This window comes from Stenella coeruleoalba (genome assembly GCF_951394435.1).
Source record: "Stenella coeruleoalba genome assembly, chromosome: 10".
In the NCBI taxonomy this organism is placed as follows: Eukaryota; Metazoa; Chordata; class Mammalia; order Artiodactyla; family Delphinidae; genus Stenella; species Stenella coeruleoalba.
The window spans coordinates 56,385,603-56,403,715 of NC_137156.1; the positions used below are offsets into that span (position 1 = coordinate 56,385,603).

General features: G+C 46.9%; 1 protein-coding gene across 1 annotated transcript in view; it reads left to right on the forward strand.

Annotated features, from left to right (window-relative positions):
- Positions 1-17,192, forward strand: part of DCLK3 (doublecortin like kinase 3) — a 47,282-nt gene extending 30,090 nt beyond the window's left edge. The window contains exons 2-5 of the mRNA XM_079932876.1: positions 698-2,526; positions 12,442-12,574; positions 13,817-13,984; positions 16,608-17,192. Of these exons, the coding sequence (XP_079789002.1) occupies positions 698-2,526; positions 12,442-12,574; positions 13,817-13,984; positions 16,608-16,801 (2,324 nt within the window). The 3' untranslated portion in view covers positions 16,802-17,192. The remainder of the gene's footprint in view (positions 1-697; positions 2,527-12,441; positions 12,575-13,816; positions 13,985-16,607) is intronic.
- The last annotated feature ends 921 nt before the right edge of the window (positions 17,193-18,113 follow it).

Below are 18,113 nucleotides of genomic sequence, written 5' to 3' on the forward strand. Positions count from 1 at the left end.
ATTTTTAAAAAATGGAAAAGATAAAAATAAAGCCTTATTGACTTAGCAGGGAAAAAAAAAAGATTTGGATTTTTTAAAGTTCCAGAAAGTTCTGACCTCTTGTTGGTATTTCCTGGGCAGCAAACGTTGGACCTTTTATCTCAGCTGTAGATTCTTGAAGCTCAGCTTACTTTAGGGTAGCGGGAGTTGCATCCAGGGTTAGGCCTTGCCTGGAAGGGGACCCCAAGGCGTGGTCCGCCCTGCTCCCCGTAAGGCCTGAGGAGGCACCTCAGGCCCAGTGCCAACTCCATTCTGCACTCCTGGTCTCTCTTGGCCTAACTGGTAAAGGCTCCACTGTTTCAAGCAGATCCTCAACGAGCACACTTCTAACTTGTAACAGCATCAGTCTTCTTTAGTAAAGGTTTGGTGAAGGTCAGAGGCTTTTTTTTTTTTTTTTTTTTTTTTTTTTGCGGTACGCGGGCCTCTCACTGCCGTGGCCTCTCCCGTTGTGTAGCACAGGCTCCGGACGCACAGGCTCAGCGGCCATGGCTCACGGGCCCAGCCGCTCCGTGACATGTGGGATCTTCCCGGACCGGGACACGAGCCCGTGTCCCCTGTATCAGCAGGCGGACTCTCAACCACTGCGCCACCAGGGAAGACCCCAGAAGGCTGTTTGAACCCCTTGGACTAATACTGTTTTGTCCTTTTTCCCCTGCAGGACATCGAGGTCTCTGTGAACATTCTCTAAAATGTTTAAGCTCGAAAATCACGGAGCGGAAGCTGCAGGGCACGTGGCTGCCTGCTGGCCCAGGGAGCCTGGAGAAACCATTCCTGGGGCCTCGAGGCTCCTTGGTGCCCATGTTCAGCCCCCAGGGTAGCCTTCACCCTGTCCACGCTGACAGCAGCCTGCTGAAGCCCAGGGTCGTGACCGTGGTCAAGCTGGGTGGGCAACCCCTCCGCAAGATCACGCTGCTCCTCAATAGACGGTCGGTGCAGACCTTCGAGCAGCTCTTGGCCGACGTCTCAGAGGCCCTGGGCTTTCCCAGATGGAAGAGTGACCGTGTGAGGAAGCTGTTCAACCTCAAGGGCAGGGAAATCAGGAGTGTGTCCGATTTCTTCAGGGAAGGGGATGCTTTCATAGCCGTGGGCAAAGAGCCACTGACGCTGAAGAACATCCAGGTGGCTATAGAGGAACTGTACCCCAGCAAAGCCCGGGCCCTGACCTTGACCCAGCACAGCCGGGTCCCCTCTCCAAGGCTGAGAAGCAGGCTTTATAGCAAGGCTCTGAAAGGGGGTCACCACTGTGGGGAGACCGAGACCACCAAGAGCTGCGGTGAGGCTGCCAGGTCCCAGGCTGCCATCAGACATCAGGGGAGGACCCCCGTGGAGGACAGGGTGAGGGGGAAGTGGGAGCCTGAACCCAGCAGCAAGGTGCCCAGGGATGCCACCCTGGAGAGGCATGCTAGCGGAGAGAAGCACCTGGGGGTGGAGATTGAAAAGACGTCGGGGGAAATAATCAGGTGTGAGAAGTGTAAGCGGGAAAGAGAGCTCCAGCAGAGCCTGCAGAGGGAGCGGCTCTCTCTGGGCACCAGCGAGCTGGACCTGGGCAGGTGCCCCAGCTATGACGTAGAGAGGCTGGTGAGGGCCAGGAGCTGCAGGAGGTCCCCTGAGGAGAAGCCCCAGGGTGGGGAGGAAGGTTGGAAGGAGGGCACCCGGAGCAGTCCTGGGCACCCGCCTCAGGAGCCGAGGAGACCCAGCAAAAGCACTGACAAGAAAGAGGACCAAGACCCAGGAGGCCAGGAAGGTCATGGCCCAGCAGCAGCCAAGGCCAAGAGGGACGTTGTCGGGGAAGCCCAGCCCATAAGAGAGGAGAAAGACAGCAGGACCGTAGGCAGGAGCAAGCAGGGAGGCTGGCTGCGGAGGGAGCATCCTGCCGACCTCGACACAGAGAAGCTCCCCAGGACCAGAGGGGATGCGCAGGAGGCGGAAAAGGAGAAAAAGCCGGGTGCGTCTGGAGGGAGGAGGATGGTTTCCCGAGATAAGCCGCCGGCCAGGGTAGAAAAGGAGCCCAAGACGAGGCCGGAGGAAAGCAAGGCGGAGCGGCCGGGCGGCAGGAGGCGGCGGCCCGCGGGCATCCTGGCGGCAGATGTGCGCAAGCAGTACGAGCCGGGCCGCGTGATCGGGGACGGGAACTTCGCGGTGGTGAAGGAGTGCAGGCACCGCGGCACCCAGCAGGCCTACGCCATGAAGATCATAGACAAGTCCAAGCTCAAGGGGAAGGAGGACATGGTCGACAGCGAGATCCTGATCATCCAGAGCCTCTCTCACCCCAACATCGTGAAACTGCATCAAGTGTATGAAACGGACGCGGAGATCTACCTGATCATGGAGTACGTGCAGGGAGGGGACCTTTTCGATGCCATTATAGAAAGTGTGAAGTTCCCGGAGCGCGACGCTGCCCTCATGCTTATGGACTTGTGCAAGGCGCTCGTGCACATGCACGACAAGAGCATTGTCCACCGGGACCTCAAGCCGGAAAACCTGCTGGTAAGCCCCGCCCTGGCTGCGGTGGAAGAGGGAGGTTATAAAACGTGGGATACCGGAAGTCCGAACGCGCTCCTGCTCTGGTACCCTTGTGCGCTAGAGCATTTACCTTTATGGTCTTTTTTTTTTTTTTAACATACTCGTTTCAGTATTTAAAACTTTGGTTGTAGTTCATAAATTGCAGAGATAAATGGGTTTTGATTAAATTATTGAGAAAGAAGCCTTCCAATTTAAACAAAATGGAAACTGTTTCCTCGTGCCTGGGAGAAAAATATTTTCACCTTGACAGTGATCAGGTGGACTTCATTTCTTGGGCATTTGCACATCCTCTGGCCTAGGTGCTAGGGGTAGCAGCTCCCCCTGCAGGCTTTGAGCCCACCCTCCCACCAAAAGTCCCCCTGGCCCTTTTGCAGAAGAGGTCTTGCCGCAGGAATTCAAAAGGCTCAGTACTGGGAATTCCCAGTCGGTCCAGTGGTTAGGACTGCAAGCTTCCACTGCAGGGGGCCTGGGTTCGATCCCTGGCCGGGGAACTAAGATCCCGAAAGCCTCTAGCATCAGTCCTTTCATCTCTCTGGGCCTTTGTTTCCTCACTTATAAAAGAGAAATAGTAATAGTACCTGTCTTAGAAGGTTGAGGGAGGATTGAGCACGGGAGCTGGCCTGGCACACACAGCTCAGCTGTTCTGTTTTTGGATGTAAACAATCTCCCAAAGCACCAACATCAAATAAGGACACTCTAGGACCATGATGGATCCAGACAAAAGCAAGACCTCTTCATCATCATGTCCAAATCCAGATAAGAACAAGATTGTCCAGACCACAAATGGCGCTACATTTTCCCTTTTGGGTGACTATGATTCACTGCCCCACCTTCCTCCCACCTTCTAGATAAGAATTACCAAGATGCCCAATCATAGAATTACCCTCATTTCCTGACAGTATCCAGTTCAGAGCAAAATCCTGCTTTCATGAACCCTCTCCCAAGTCACCTAACACGATCCACCTCTTACAAGTTCATTGAACACCCTCTCACTTAGATGCCTGGATCCCCAAGGTGTTGGGGATCTCCCTTGTTGCAATGAGTCAGTCAACCCAGTGTGTTCCTGAATTTCAAGTGTGTTCCTGGTGGGCTTCGTTAGGACAGTGCACTTCACGTGTTCCCTCTCTGGCCCCTTTGTCCCACTTTCTTCTTTGTAGCCCCAGTCACCACCTGATATGTTCCATATTTATTCTTCTATTTTCTTTTTCCTCCTCCTGGAAAGTTCTATGACCCTAGGAACATTGTTTTATTCAGACTGTACCTTGAAAACGACATCAGTTCTGTCACATAGTGGAGATTCAATAAATATCAGTTGGATGAAAGAATGAGTACAGACCCCAGCATGCTGCCTGGCAAATGGCAAGCATTCCATCAGTGGCAGCTTCTCTCATTATTACTATGTTAGGAATGAGTCTGATATTAAGGTGGACATCATGAGGAAGAATCCAAAGCCAGATTGCTGCACATGAAGCCGTAGTAAATGGAGACAGTGATCTTCGTGAGCCAGTTTTTTTTTTTTTTTTTTTTTTTTTGAGCAGGGGTGTGCGGTGGAGGGGAAAGGAGTTAACCTGTTTCCTTTAATTTCATGGCTGTAGAGCCAGCCTGGAAACATCATCCCAGTACATTCATCTGCCTGTAAGCTGCTCCCACAAGCAGAATGATGAGTGAGTCGAGCTAATTATCTGGTGAAGTGAGGTCTACATTGACCCCTAAATCAAGCAGCCTTGTTTTGGTCCAGATTCATAGAATTGCAGATCATTGACTGGTTGCCTGAATGACCAGGGAATAAATCTCCCTTTGAAGAATTTCATTTTTGTTTTTTGGGGTTTTTGGCCGCACTGCACAGCTTGCAGGATCTCAGTTCCCCGACCAGGGACTGAACCCAGGCCCACGGCCGTGAAAGTGCCGAGTCCTAAGCACTGGACCACCAGGGAATTCCCTAAGAATTCCATTTTTAAATCATATTTTAAAACAATTTTTTTTAATTAATTTATTTTATTTTTGGCTGTGTTGGGTCTTTGTTGCTGCACGTAGGCTTTTCTCTAGTTGCGGCAAGCGGGGGCTACTCTTCACTGTGGTGCACAGGCTTCTCGTTGTGGTGGCTTCTCTTGCTGTGGAGCACGAGCTCTAGGCGCTCAGGCTTCAGTAGTTGTGGCACTCGGGCCCAGTGGTTGTAGCTCACGGGCTCTAGAGTGCAGGCTCGGTAGTTGTGGAGCACAGGCTTAGTTGCTCCACGGCATGTGGGATCTTCTCGGACCAGGGCTCGAACCCTTATCCCCTGCGTTGGCAGGCAGATTCTTAGCCACTGTGCCACCAGGGAAGCCCAAGAATTCCATTTTTGCATGAGCTAAGTGTCCTCATCCTTTTTTCACTTGCTTTTTGTTTCTGTCTTTTGGGTCTGAGCCCAAGTTTTCCCCATGTGTGATGTGCCGGACCCTGTTTACAATGGCACTTTGGAATCATGACAGAGCAGTGTTCTTTACAGATCCTCTGATGTTTTCACCAAATTGTGTAAGCAGGAGGAATTCTGACTAGAGGCCTGGGTGGGTCCCATGAACAGAACATTTTGGGCCTGTGCTTAATGAAGCATCAGAACAGTGATACATGTTCTCGAGGATGTGGAGTGAGATCCTTTACCCTATAGGATCGTTTTCTTTTGGGGACAGTCATCTGAGCTTGCATTTTCTCCACAAGGTCCTGGAACCAATCTGTCGAGCTGGCCCATCTCTTGGGCAATAGAGACTCTCACTTGTGTTAAGGGATTGACTTGTCAGCAGTTTTTAAAATGGAGAAAGTCAGCACTTGCAGGTGGCATGTAGAGATTTGCTTCAGGAAATAAAAAATTGCAAGGAATACATTTAGTGTCGACAAGCTAGCTGCCTCTGAGAAGTCATTTGGCAACACCTTCATGGATTTAAATGTCAGTTCTTATGTGTTTTAGTGCCCTTAAAGGCAGTGAAGTATGTGTGTGTGTGTGTGTGTGTGTGTCCTGAGAGAGAGCAAAAACTGCAGCGGAGCTATAATTTTTCAGTCTAATACATGAGTTGTTTATTGGTGTTAATTGTAATTGATATTTCGACCCTTTTTTTCTGATTTTAAAGAAATCACTTTTTTTATTGTATCTTTTTTTTACATTTTTTTAACTTTTTTTTTTACATTTTTTTCCACTTTTTTAGTTGTATCATTTTTTTTACATCTTTATTGGAGTTTAATTGCTTTACAATGTTGTGTTAGTTTCTGCTTTATAACAAAGTGAATCAGCTATATGTATACATATATCCCCATATCCCCTCCCTCTTGCGTCTCCCTCCCACCCTCCCTATCCCACCCCTCTAGGTGGTCACAAAGCACCAAGCAAGAAAGCCTACTTTTTGTTTTTTTAAATAAAAACTTTCTTTCGTGGTGGCAAGTCTCCTTCAGAAGCTGCAAAAAGCTACAGATCTGAGCCATCTTTGGTGGCATAGGGTAACATCTTTTCTGTCTTGTGGATAATCTGTCAGCTGGTGTTTTTCAGACTGAGTGGGCCTGTCACATTTCTAAATCGTGTCTGTCCTTTTTCCAGATGAGTAAAGTTGAATATATTGTTATGTCAGACTTTAAATGCTACCTAACATAAGTTCTTTGTGGTTTTTCAGACAAAGATCTGGGAGTGTTGGATTTGACAATAGACTCCTTGTCTGAGTTTAGAAAGGTGTCATCTCTAAACCTGTTGTTAGGATAATTATGTTGCAAACTCGGCTGGTCTTCTGAGAGTTAATATTAGTAAATATCACCATGGTGACTACTGTCCATCAATTAATGTTCTTTAGTTGACTTTAATTTAGTGTTCCGCTCTTGTGCTGACTTCTGTATTATCAAAATAATTGTTTCTTCCTTTAATGGATGGCTACTGTCTGTATCAATACTTTGCTAAACTTAGGAGACTGATGATGTTAGAACTAACTTTTGATTACATGGCTGAGTGTGGCTGCTTTTAGAGACTTCCAGAATGTGCTAGGAGCTCTTAATGGATCTAGCAAGCTTACCATGTTGTTTTCACCAGCAGAAATATTTATATCTGATAATTGGGCCCTAGATTAAAATTTTAGGCCTGTATTACTGAGCTTATCTATTTCTAGTGATCACATTTCCTGATAAGATGCTAGTGCTCCTCTTCCCTTAGGGCTATTTAGACTCCTGAAATCTTGCAAAGAAAATTTTCATTATGAGAATTTCCAGCTTGAAGAAATATCAGTGTTAATTGCTTCTTCTGCCAGCGTGTGCTCCCTTGGAGAGGTTGGAATGTGCCGTGTGGTGTTGACTGGGCCCTAAGCAAACAGGAGCCAGAGAGGTGATGATGTGTAGACACCAAAGGCATGTCACAGGCCAGTAATGTGACAGGTCCCGGGAAAACTTTGTCCCCACTGATTTTTTCAGTCATTCTTTGTATTACGCTATCTTTTGCTGTTGAAATGTGAATTGATTTTAGGCATTGGCATTTCCATGTGAATTGGTTTCTAAGATCATTTCCGTCCTCATGGCCAGTTGGAAATGGAAACTTGGAGGGAAAAGGCCAGAGGAAGTATGAAGGATCAAGTAAGAAGATGACAAAGATAAATAAGCTCTACCCCTTTTCTTAGGGGGAGCCAGCCGCTTGCTGTTTGGTCTGTACTCTGCTTCCATCTGCTGTTCAGAGATGATCATTGAAAGATCACATTTAAATTGATGTGCCCTTGAAGGAGAGGAGGCTGTTAATGGCTCAGAAAAGGAAAGATTCCTTTTGAAGCTTTGAGACTGTCCAGATGTGATCTGGCTGCTTATGTAAATGTAGATTGTCTGGATTCAAAGCAGGGTACTTTGGTGTGGCTAGAAAAAGGGATGATGGATGCAGATGGACCAAGAGTCATTAAAGTACCATGTAAATTAATCTCTAACACCCTTTCAGTTAGAGGGCAATTGAAAACGAGCCCCAGAAGGAATGTGACCCAGAGCAGTGAATTTAGATAAACCTGTAGCTAGAGACACGGAGATGTGGGGTGAGGACAAGGTCAGATGTGTGCACTGGGGCTGTGGCGTCGAAGTGGGTCATTTAGTGGGGTCTTTGCCTTGATGGCCACCCAGTGCCTAGTCAGCTGAGGGTACCGAGGCTCACTGATTTGTTCAAATCATACGTGGTATATGGTGTTCATTTCTGGGCATTCTTTGTTAAAAGAGGCGTCAATTAAATAGGGATTATCTAGAACTTTACAGTGCACAAGAATCGCCCTGGGGTCTCACAGAGATGCAGTTCTGTTCAGTGGATCCTGGGTAGCCTGAGGTCTCCATCAAGCTCACAAGTGATGCTTGTCTGCTGGTTCAAGAGCTGTACTTAGCATAGGGAGGAGCGAGAAGGGGATGATGGGTCAGGAGACCTGATCCTATAAGGATAAGCTTGAGGATTCTCGGATGTGAACTTAGAGAAGCAGCATTGGTACCACCTGGGAGCCTGTTAGAGAAACCAGAAGCACCCTGGGGGGAATCCTGGTACTTGTTGCCCATCTTTGGAAGTGGTGTGTCCTTCCCAGAGGGCAGATTTAGAAAAAAGGGGTGGAGGTGGAATTCTGGATCAATGTGGGGTGAACCTACTCACAAGTTAATCTGACTATGATCTGGATGGTCTGCCATGTGAAACTATGGGATCTTTTCCATCTTGAGATTTCAACCAGAGGTGAATGATAGTCTGGTGGGAAGATGTTGTAGACAAGTTTCCTGTTTGGGTGGAGACTTTGATGGTTTCACAAGTTCCACACAATGTAAATTGGTGCAGCCACTATGGAGAACCGTATGGAGGTTCCTTAAAAAACTAAAAATAGAACTACCATATGATCCAGCAATCCCACTCCTGGGTGTAGATCCAGGAAAGATGAATTCTCTAATTTGAAAAGATACGTGCACCCCAAAGTTCATAGCAGCACTATTTACAGTAGCCAAGAAGCAACCCAAATGGCCATTGACAGATGAATGGATAAAGATGATGTGGTACATATATAAAATGGAATATTACTCAGCCATAAAAAAAGGCTGAAATAATGCCATTTGCAGCAACATGGACGGACCTAGAGATGATCATGCTAAGTGAAGAAATTCAGACAGAGAAAGACAAATATCATATGATATCACTTACATGCAGAATCAAAAATATGATACAAATGGACTTATTTATAAAACAGAAACAGACTCACAGACTTAGAAAACAAACTTATGGTTACCAAAGGGGAAAGGGTGGGGGGAGGGATAAATTAGGAGTTTGGGATTAACAGATACACACTAATATATATAAAACAGACAACCAACAAGGTCCTACACAGGGAACTATATGCAGTATCTTGCAATGAACTATAATGGAAAAGAATATGAAAAAGAATATATATACATATATATATATGTATATATATATATATATATATATACAACTGAATCACTTTGCTGTACACCAGAATCTAACACAACATTGTCCATCAACTATACTTAAATTAAAAAAAAAAAAGTTGCACAAATACCAGAAGGAAGAGTTATTCCAGGAGGATGTCAGTCATTTGAATTCAAGGATTAAGATAAGAACTGTTTCGAAGCCAAGAATGTGAGGTGCCTGTTGGAAAACAAAAAACCAAAAAAAACAAAAAGAAAATTCACACTGTCAGTGTGTGACCCTAGATGTAGTTAAGCTGCTCATGTAGGCGAAGTAAATAGGTCTCAAGTCACACTGACAGCTCTGAAAAATGTTACATAAAACCCGGGACTTCCCTGGTGGTGCAGTGGTTAGGACTCCACACTCCCAATTCAGGGGGCCTGGGTTCGATCCCTGCTTGGGGAGCTCGATCCCACATGCAGGCTGCAACTAAGAGTTCACATGCCACAACTAAGGAGCCCACCTGCTGCAACTATGGAGCACACATGATGCAACTAAGGAGCCCGCCTGTTGCAACTAAGATCTGGCACAACCAAATACATAAAATAAATTAAAAGATAAAATAAATTTTTAAAAATGTTACATAACTCCTGACAGCAGAGGCTGGAGACAGAAGAATTAAAAACACAGAACATTCTCACTTTCTGGAAGGAACAAATGACTCTGTGGATCCTAACCACCCTTGGGTTCTGCTATGGGTCTCATCATCCTGAGACTCAAAGAGAAAAGCTATGGAGACAAGAAGCAGTGTAATATTATTTCAGGAAGGCCATAAAATAATTTTTAAAAACAGATTTGGTATTTGAAAATGTATCCTGGGCTTTCCTGGTGGCGCAGTGGTTGAGAGTCCGCCTGCCGATGCAGGGGACACGGGTTCATGCCCCGGTCTGGGAAGATCCCACATGCCGCGGAGCGGCTGGGCCTGTGAGCCATGGCCGCTGAGCCTGCGCGTCCGGAGCCTGTGCTCCGCAACGGGAGAGGCCACAACAGTGAGAGGCCCGCGTACCGCAAAAAAAAAAAAAAAAAAAAAAAAGAAAATGTATCTGCTCCTGACTCAGTGGACTCGGGTTTTGGAATCAGGGGTTGGGGGGATGGGGGGTTTGAGGAAGGAAATGCTCGTCATTTTGCATAGGGATTCATAGTTTATTTTGGTGTATTCAATCAGCCAAATGCTTTTAATACTGATCATTTGGTTGGGAATATTTACAAATATTTGTGAGGGACAGATTTTTTCAGCAGTCACCCAGCAAATGGGACTCATGTAGATGGTCCATCTGGAAACTTAAGGCAGCACACATTTTTTTTTTGTCCTTGCCTTCCAAAGTAGATTTTCTAGTGTAAATTATTCTAATAATTACCTCTCCAGTCTCCTTTAGGGCTCTGTCTGTCTCGATACACAGACCAAAGCAGAAGTGTGTTTTAGTTTTACATCTATGATTTCCATTAGGTTAGGTTAATTATGAAGATATTGATTAGATTGCCCGGCAGTGACTTGGGCTCAGTAGTTAAGACACATTCTGCTTACAGAGATGTAAACTCTGGCAGGAACCAAGGCAGGTTTGGAGCACTTACCCTTGGCGGAGGAGATCGGGGAGTGGCTGCCCACCCTGCATTTTCGGGTGTGGGTCTGATGCAGCACAGGGAGAACCGGAGCCCTGCCTAATGCCCTCCAGCCCCCCAAGTGCTGGTCGGTGCATTGGGAACCTTGGCCCCCGTTCCAGTGAGATTGCAAGGGCGTGCACCTGCAGACAGGTTGATAATTTCTCCTGTAGCCCTGGTGGCTCCATTGAGTCACACTTGGATGAGATCACCCAGGCTAATCCCAGTGAGTTTCCCATAGCGCTGAAATTAGCCACTCAGCTCACTTTGGCCTGAGCCATCAGCTTCTACCATGAGATGCGGGCCCGGTAAAGCAGGGGAGGAGGATGGAGCCTTGACAGCAGAGGATGGACCAGGGCCATGCCTGGGAAGGAGGCCCTCGGTTTGGATGAGGAGATCCTGAAAGGGGAGGAGGAAGATAGCAAGGCTGACTTTCTGTATCAATACTTCCTATTTTGCGTGAAGTCAGTCCTGCTCTGCAGAGGTGAACTATTGTGGAGGGTAAAATTATGATATTAATTAGTTTAATCTTGAAACCCAGACAGCCCAGCAGATGCTCTGGAGGTCTTGGCCACACAGCAGAAATGCTCCCAGGGACACGGCCATCTCTCTCCCAAGAGGGATCACTCCTGGGCCCAGCACAGCCTGAGGGATTTACTGCAAAAGCCCTTTTTGTAACAACATGGTAAAACTCAGGGTCGAGAATGGCTGGCTGTGCCCCCTGATGGTGGAGGTTTGCCTCTGGTCCACCTGCTTCCAATTCTTTGGGGGCCTTTGGATGAGACCTCCTCAGCCTCCTGAAACAGAAATAACCCTTTGCTGGAAGATTCGGCATCATACCCCAGTTACAAGCACAGACTCTAAAGCCCAAGTGTCAGGGTTCAAACTCCAGGTCACCATTTACTATGTAACTGTGCCTCCATTTCCTTATCTGTAAAATGGGAATGTGCATGGCCTTACAGGACTGCAATGACGATTAAATGAATTAATATTTTGTAAGATGTTATAAACAGCGCCTGGCATCAGAGAAGCACGACAGGGCTTCCCTGGTGGCGCAGTGGTTGAGAGTCCGCCTGCCGATGCAGGGGACACAAGTTCGTGCCCCGGTCCGGGAAGATCCCACATGCTGCGGAGCGGCTAGGCCCGTGAGCCATGGCCACTGAGCCTGCGCGTCCGGAGCCTGTGCTCCGCAATGGGAAAGGCCACAACAGTGAGAGGCCTGCGTACCACAAAAAAAAAAAAAAGAAGAAGAAGAAGAAGCACGACAGAAGTGTTTGCTAGGTAAACCATATAATTTTAGCCTCCACTGCTTATTTGTCTACTTTTTCATTACAATTCCCACTTCTTTTTCCTTTGCTCCGACTTTACATTATCCACAGGCATTTTCTAATTCTCATTAAAGCTAATCTGTGCTCAAAAATATCATTGATCCTTGTTCTAACTCAGTGCTGCCCAGTGGATTCTTCTCTACTGATGGAAATGTTATAGACTTGCACGATCCAATATAACAGCCCTTAGCCATGGATGGTTATTGAACACTTGAAATGTGGCTAGTGGATCTGAGAAACTGAATTTCTAATTTTATTAGATTTTAATTTAATTAATTTAAAATAAATAGCCATCTGTGGCAATATGGTGCTACCATATTGGACGGCAGAGAAAATCTAACTCATTGGTTCTTTAGTGAGCACGTGTCACTGAGATCCAGTTGGATTTGTCAGTGTTGGGTCAATCTATAAGCTCCTGTGTTTTATTGTTTGCTTATCCTGAACTTGCATGGTTGTTGTCCTGTTAGTTTTCCTTCTTTGTTCTCATCACAACTTTGGTGGTTTGGGGATTTTGATTTCTTACAGGTTCAGCGAAATGAGGACAAATCTACCACCTTGAAACTGGCTGATTTTGGTCTTGCAAAGCATGTGGTGAGACCTATATTTACTGTGTGTGGGACTCCGACTTATGTAGCGCCTGAAATTCTTTCTGAGAAAGGTAAGGGTTACACATTGCTCTGGGGGACTCCAGCTCACTTACTAACCAAGGTTTAACTTTTAATATTTAAATTTTACATTTTTCAGCATGGAGCAGTGGAAAGTCTCAGAGAGTTGGCACTAAGCTTGTACTTGGATGTTAATGGAAATATTTGAAATAGGTCTTCTTGACCAAAGCATGAGCACTTTTTCCTCACAAGGGCTGCCCTTATTACAGAGGAGGGATTGTGGTATATGTGCGTGTGTGTGTGTGTGCGTGCGCGCGCACGCATGCACGTGTGTTGGCAGGATGGTGAGATGGAAGATGGTGGAGAATTGGGTGGGGAACGCAAGCAAGCAAGGTCATTTGGCCACTCACCCAAGGTTACCTCTAATGGAAACAATTGGAACGGTTCTTATGGTAATTGGCTTAAAAATTCCTTTACCAACCTTGCATTTAAAGGAAAAGGAGGTCCCATTTCAAACCCAATGAATAACATTTATTACAGGCTTGTATATTGTATGAGGGTCCAGTGGGCTATTTCAGTGACACACTCTGTAAAGGATATACAAGGAAATCATTATTATTATTATTATATGCCTCCAAGTATGTGAATGCCTATTTAGCCATCCTGGCACTCCAGGAGAAATCAGTTTAGCCACCCTGTGATGGCTAAAGATGGGAAGGCTCTGGATGGGTTGTGGGTCTGGGGGTAGGGAGGAGGGAGAGATTTTGTCCCAGCAGCAGAAGCATCAGGGAAGCCAACATGCAGAGACTAGACTATGCATGGAGGTTGGGTGGTAGAGACATTGAGAAGACCAGCCTCAGTGGAGCAGAGGGAATTGCAGTTGGATGGGTAGGTTGAGTCTGGATTCCCCACAAGTGAGTTTGGACTCGGTGTGGCCAGCATAGTAGCTGTGGTAACACAGTGACAGTGGGACAAGAGAGTACTGAGCGACTATAGACATTTTAATGGAGGCATTACTGAGCTGGATAAGAGAGGAATGAAAGCAAATAGTCTACGTGAACTCTGGGAAGTCAGGATGGTAGGGCTCGCACCAACTAACACAGGGTGTCGGAAAGGTAAGCTCTTCTGGGAGATGGGGATGGGGTGAGTTAGACTTTGAACACACTGACTCTGTAGAGATATTTAGGTGGATACAGAGAGTTGTCTGGTTGGCTGAACGTGTGCTTTTGAGACCCCTCGATACAGAGATGGCAGCCAAAGTGGTGAGATAATGTGTCTCTGCCTCTACTGCACAGGTTATGGGCTGGAGGTGGACATGTGGGCCGCAGGCGTTATCCTCTACATCCTCCTGTGCGGCTTCCCCCCATTCCGTAGCCCAGAGAGGGACCAGGATGAGCTCTTTAACATCATCCAGCTGGGCCACTTCGAGTTCCTGGCTCCTTACTGGGACAACATCTCTGACGGTGAGACCTGGGGCTTCCCGGGCAGGAGGGAAGGGGATGGAGAGATGGAGCCCCTCCGGGGATCAGGTCAGATGTGTAAAATGCCACCCAGAGAACCCACTACGGTACCTGGGCTGTCAGCATCTTCTGCTTCATCCTTTATTTCCTGCTAGATTGGTGTAGATTTCCATAGCATTCCGAACACGACTTGCTTTGAGATATAACGAAAGATTCTCACCACCAGTTGTAGTCACCAAATACTTTTCCTGAAGCCAATTAAAGAAACTTGGAACTGAAAACTAAACTGAAAAATATCAGAAATGTGTAATCCTCATTTGGAAAGATCAAAGCCATCTCATAGGGAATTCCCTGGCAGTCCAGTGGTTAGGACTCGGCGCTCTCTCTGCCGAGGGCCCAGGTTCAATCCCCGGTTGGGGAACTAAGATCCCACAGGCGTGCAGTGCAGCCAAAAAAAAAAAAAAAAAAATGCCATCTGCCATCTCATATACAGAAGTATTTGGGAATTGGACAGACTGGAGATGCGTATTTTACCTGTGAATAATCAGGCTCCTATGGGGGCATACTTGGGGCACAGGGGCTCTGGAAGGTCGAGGGAGAAGGTCTCAGGTACTTTTTAGTGGAGCAGAAACATGTGTGGTCCTCCTCCTTTTTGGCCCTTTCAAGTGGAATTTTCCCCCTTGTTTCTACTGATTTGTATGTACTACCCACTGCCCTTGTAAAATTGAGAACTAGATCACTGGGCATTTTGAGTCTTTAGCTGAAAAAGTAGAATAGGAGTGATAACTTTTCCCCAATTTCCCCTAAACACATCATCTAAGATAAGTTATTCATCTGCCCTTGTCCTCAGCTCTGCCTCCTCATCTGGGGCTCGGGCTTGCGGGAAGGGAAGAGCTTCATTTTTTTCCACTTAACTAAGGTGGGCAGAGGGTAGCTTGCTGCTTGTAGGGTAAGGGTCTTGAGCTGATCAAGGCAGTGGCAATTTAGGAATTGAAGGACTAAAAATCATTTTAGAAAGTTCTATGCTACACTGTTCTTAGATTTGGTTATGGTGGCCCCTGCCCTGAGTCCCATGCCTTAGAGGGCCTGCTCTGGTTACATGTCTCCCCAGAAGTGAGGAGACTCTGGGGACAAGAGGCTGTGCCCCCCGCCAGAGCCCAGGCTCCCCCTTCTAGACCACTTAACCGGGACCCCAGAATTTCCCGCACAAATGGCCCAAGCCCACTTCCAAGGCTTGTGAGACCTCTTTTCCCAGCCCCTCCCCACAGTGCCCTAGGCTGCCAAGGAGCAGCTGTTTGGGGGGCGTAGGGGGAGCACAGACATATTGGTGGGGTGTCCAACTGTCCACACACAGGCATGTGAGACTGAGAATTCCATTTAAACCTGGGCTTCTACCCCCTGAGTCCTCCGAGGACCTTGAAGGAGTGATGCTGGGATGAATGGGGAAGGGGTACATTGAGGGCGTAATCTGCCCAGTTTGAACGGGGTGGGGTAGGAGAAATCCTGTGGTCTCCGTGCTCAAGAGGTGGCTGGACAGTGGCCATAGAAGCGGGGCAATTGGTGGGTGAACAGCTGACCTTGAACAAGAGGCATCCCCCAATAAAGGTAAATAAACATGGGTATCTTTTTCCCCATGCATTCTTTTTTTAAAAATATATATATACATTCATGCCTTTATTTATTTATTTTTTTTTTGGCGTGTTGCACAGCTTGCAGGGACCTTGGTTCCCCAACCAGGAATTGAACCCGTGCCCCACTGCAGTGGAAACGCGGAGTCCTAACCACTGGGCCACCAGGGAATTCCCTCCCGTGTATTCTTGAGTAATTGGTTAAGAGGCTCAGGGAGCCGGCCTGGGAGAGCCAGCGAGCCAGGGAGAAATCTCTTCTCCTCCCCGTCTGCCACCTGACCCACCAGCTGTCACCACATCTCTCTAGAATCAGTCATGGTCTTGAGCAAAAAATGAAATTCATTTTGAATTTGCATTATTTACTACTTAGATCTCTTTGCCCATGTTTTTCAGTTTTGTCAATCTGGAGGTATATTTATCAATTTAGGAAGGAAGATTGGACATATTTTATTTAACAACTTGATAGTTTGATTTACAAATTTTAAAATATGTAGACATATACTATGTGGCTTCCATGTGTCCTCTTGAGCTGGGCGGCGCCATGGGTGTTAGTTGCAGGCCTGACCTCATGACTCTATGTCTAACATGGTAGCCCTTAGCTGCATGTGGCTATTTGAATGTAACTGTAAATTAATTAAAAGGAAATGCAATAAGAATTCAGTTCAGGAAATTCCCTGGTCGTCCAGTGGATAGGACTCTGTGCTCTCACTTCCCAGGGCCCGGGGTTCAATCCATGGTCAGGGGGCTAAGATCCCGCAAGAGGCTCGGTGCGGCCAAAAAAAAAAGTTCAGTTCATCAGTCGCACCAGCCATATTTCAAATGCTCAGTAGTCCCAAGAGGGTAGCGCAGATATGGAAAGTTTCCACCGTGGCAGAAAGTTCTCTGATCCAGCCATGGTGCTAACAGGAAGGTTTGTGTCCTTATTTCCTGTATGGGGAAGGGAAACTTCAAACCACCTGCATGCATCTCATTTTTCCGTCTTTCTGTCATTCCAACAGCTGCCAAAGATCTGGTGAGCCGGTTGCTGGTGGTAGACCCCAAAAAGCGCTACACGGCCCACCAGGTCCTTCAGCATCCCTGGATTGAAACTGCTGGAAAGACCAGAAGGGCAAAGCTACAAAAGGAGGGGCCCCCCAGCAGCGAGAACCACTTCCGGAGCCAGCACTCGAGGGCTGCAGAGCAGGCGTCATAGTCACGGCCTCAGCATTCGCTCAGCCCTCGGTTCTGCTCGGGGACAGAGAAGAGGATAGATGTCAAGGAGAAAAACAGTGAAAAAGCCTTCCTCCCATAATTGGAGAATCAGGGGAAGGAGAGAAGACAGTATATTTTAAAGCTTATTTAACAAAATAAACTTGAGTCAATGTTAAATGTTGTAACATATTTTTAGATTTGAAGCCTTTAATACATTTTTGGGGGGGTGAGGGGGAGACTTGTTCTCAGTGAAGAATTTTTGGTAATAATGATGTGTTTTGCTTCCTCCTTATAATCAAGTTCATAGTATACTACATGAGTGGTGCTTACCAGGGTCTAAACTCCCCCTGTGAGATTAATAAGCTGAATCGTGGTCCTTCTGTGTTAATAAAATGTGCTCTGGATGACTGAAGTAACTGTATTCTGATTACTTCTTAATGCTGGTGATGAGAGCCAGGGAGTTATAGTTCAGACATGCCTCCCGAAACCACTGTGACTACGTATAAATGTGCTGATGGACCCTTGATGAACTGGCCAGGTCTGTTTAGGATGTGCTGGTCTCGGTCTCTAGCATTTTAGCCTTACTGAAAATCAGATTTAGTGCAGCCTGAAATGGAAAGAAGAAATCATTGGGAATTCCCTGGTGGTCCAGTGGTTAAGATGCCGTGCTTCCACTGCTGGGGGCACGGGTTCGCCTTCTGGTCGGGGAACTAGTATCCTGCATGCTGCGCAGCATGGCCAAAAAAAAAGAAATCATTGATTTATTCCCGCCCCTTCAGGACCCATTTAGACTGCGTTTCAGCCAATGATCCCTGAGTCTGAGTCCCGACTACGTGAAGTTAGGCACTCAGGTGTGACTGTGTTTACATTTTCAGATCACGAGGGAGCCATCTAGTGCATTACTATGTCAGAAACGCAGTCGATATGTTACGCCTAGGCTGGAAGGAGCTCAGAATGTTCAGGCATGTTCCTATCTGCAGGGCAGACTGTGGAGGGCATAGGACATGTTGGTTATTTCACTCCGGACTTCGGTACCAACAGATGACCCTGGGAGTATGTATGAGCTGATAGCAAAACATCATCCTGATATTTCCCAGCTTGACTTTTCTAGGTTATATGTAACCTGGTCAATAGGACACAGAATCAGCCCCAAAGTGCAGGTTTCTCACCCCCCCCATCCCTTCCCTCACAGTGTAGGTGTCATCTCAGTGGAGGAAGTGCATCCAACAGGAAACAGGAACAGCGAGAGTTTAGTATAAGGAATTGCTGGAACAGGTGTTGGAAAATGCAGAAAGCACACAGGAAGTAATTCA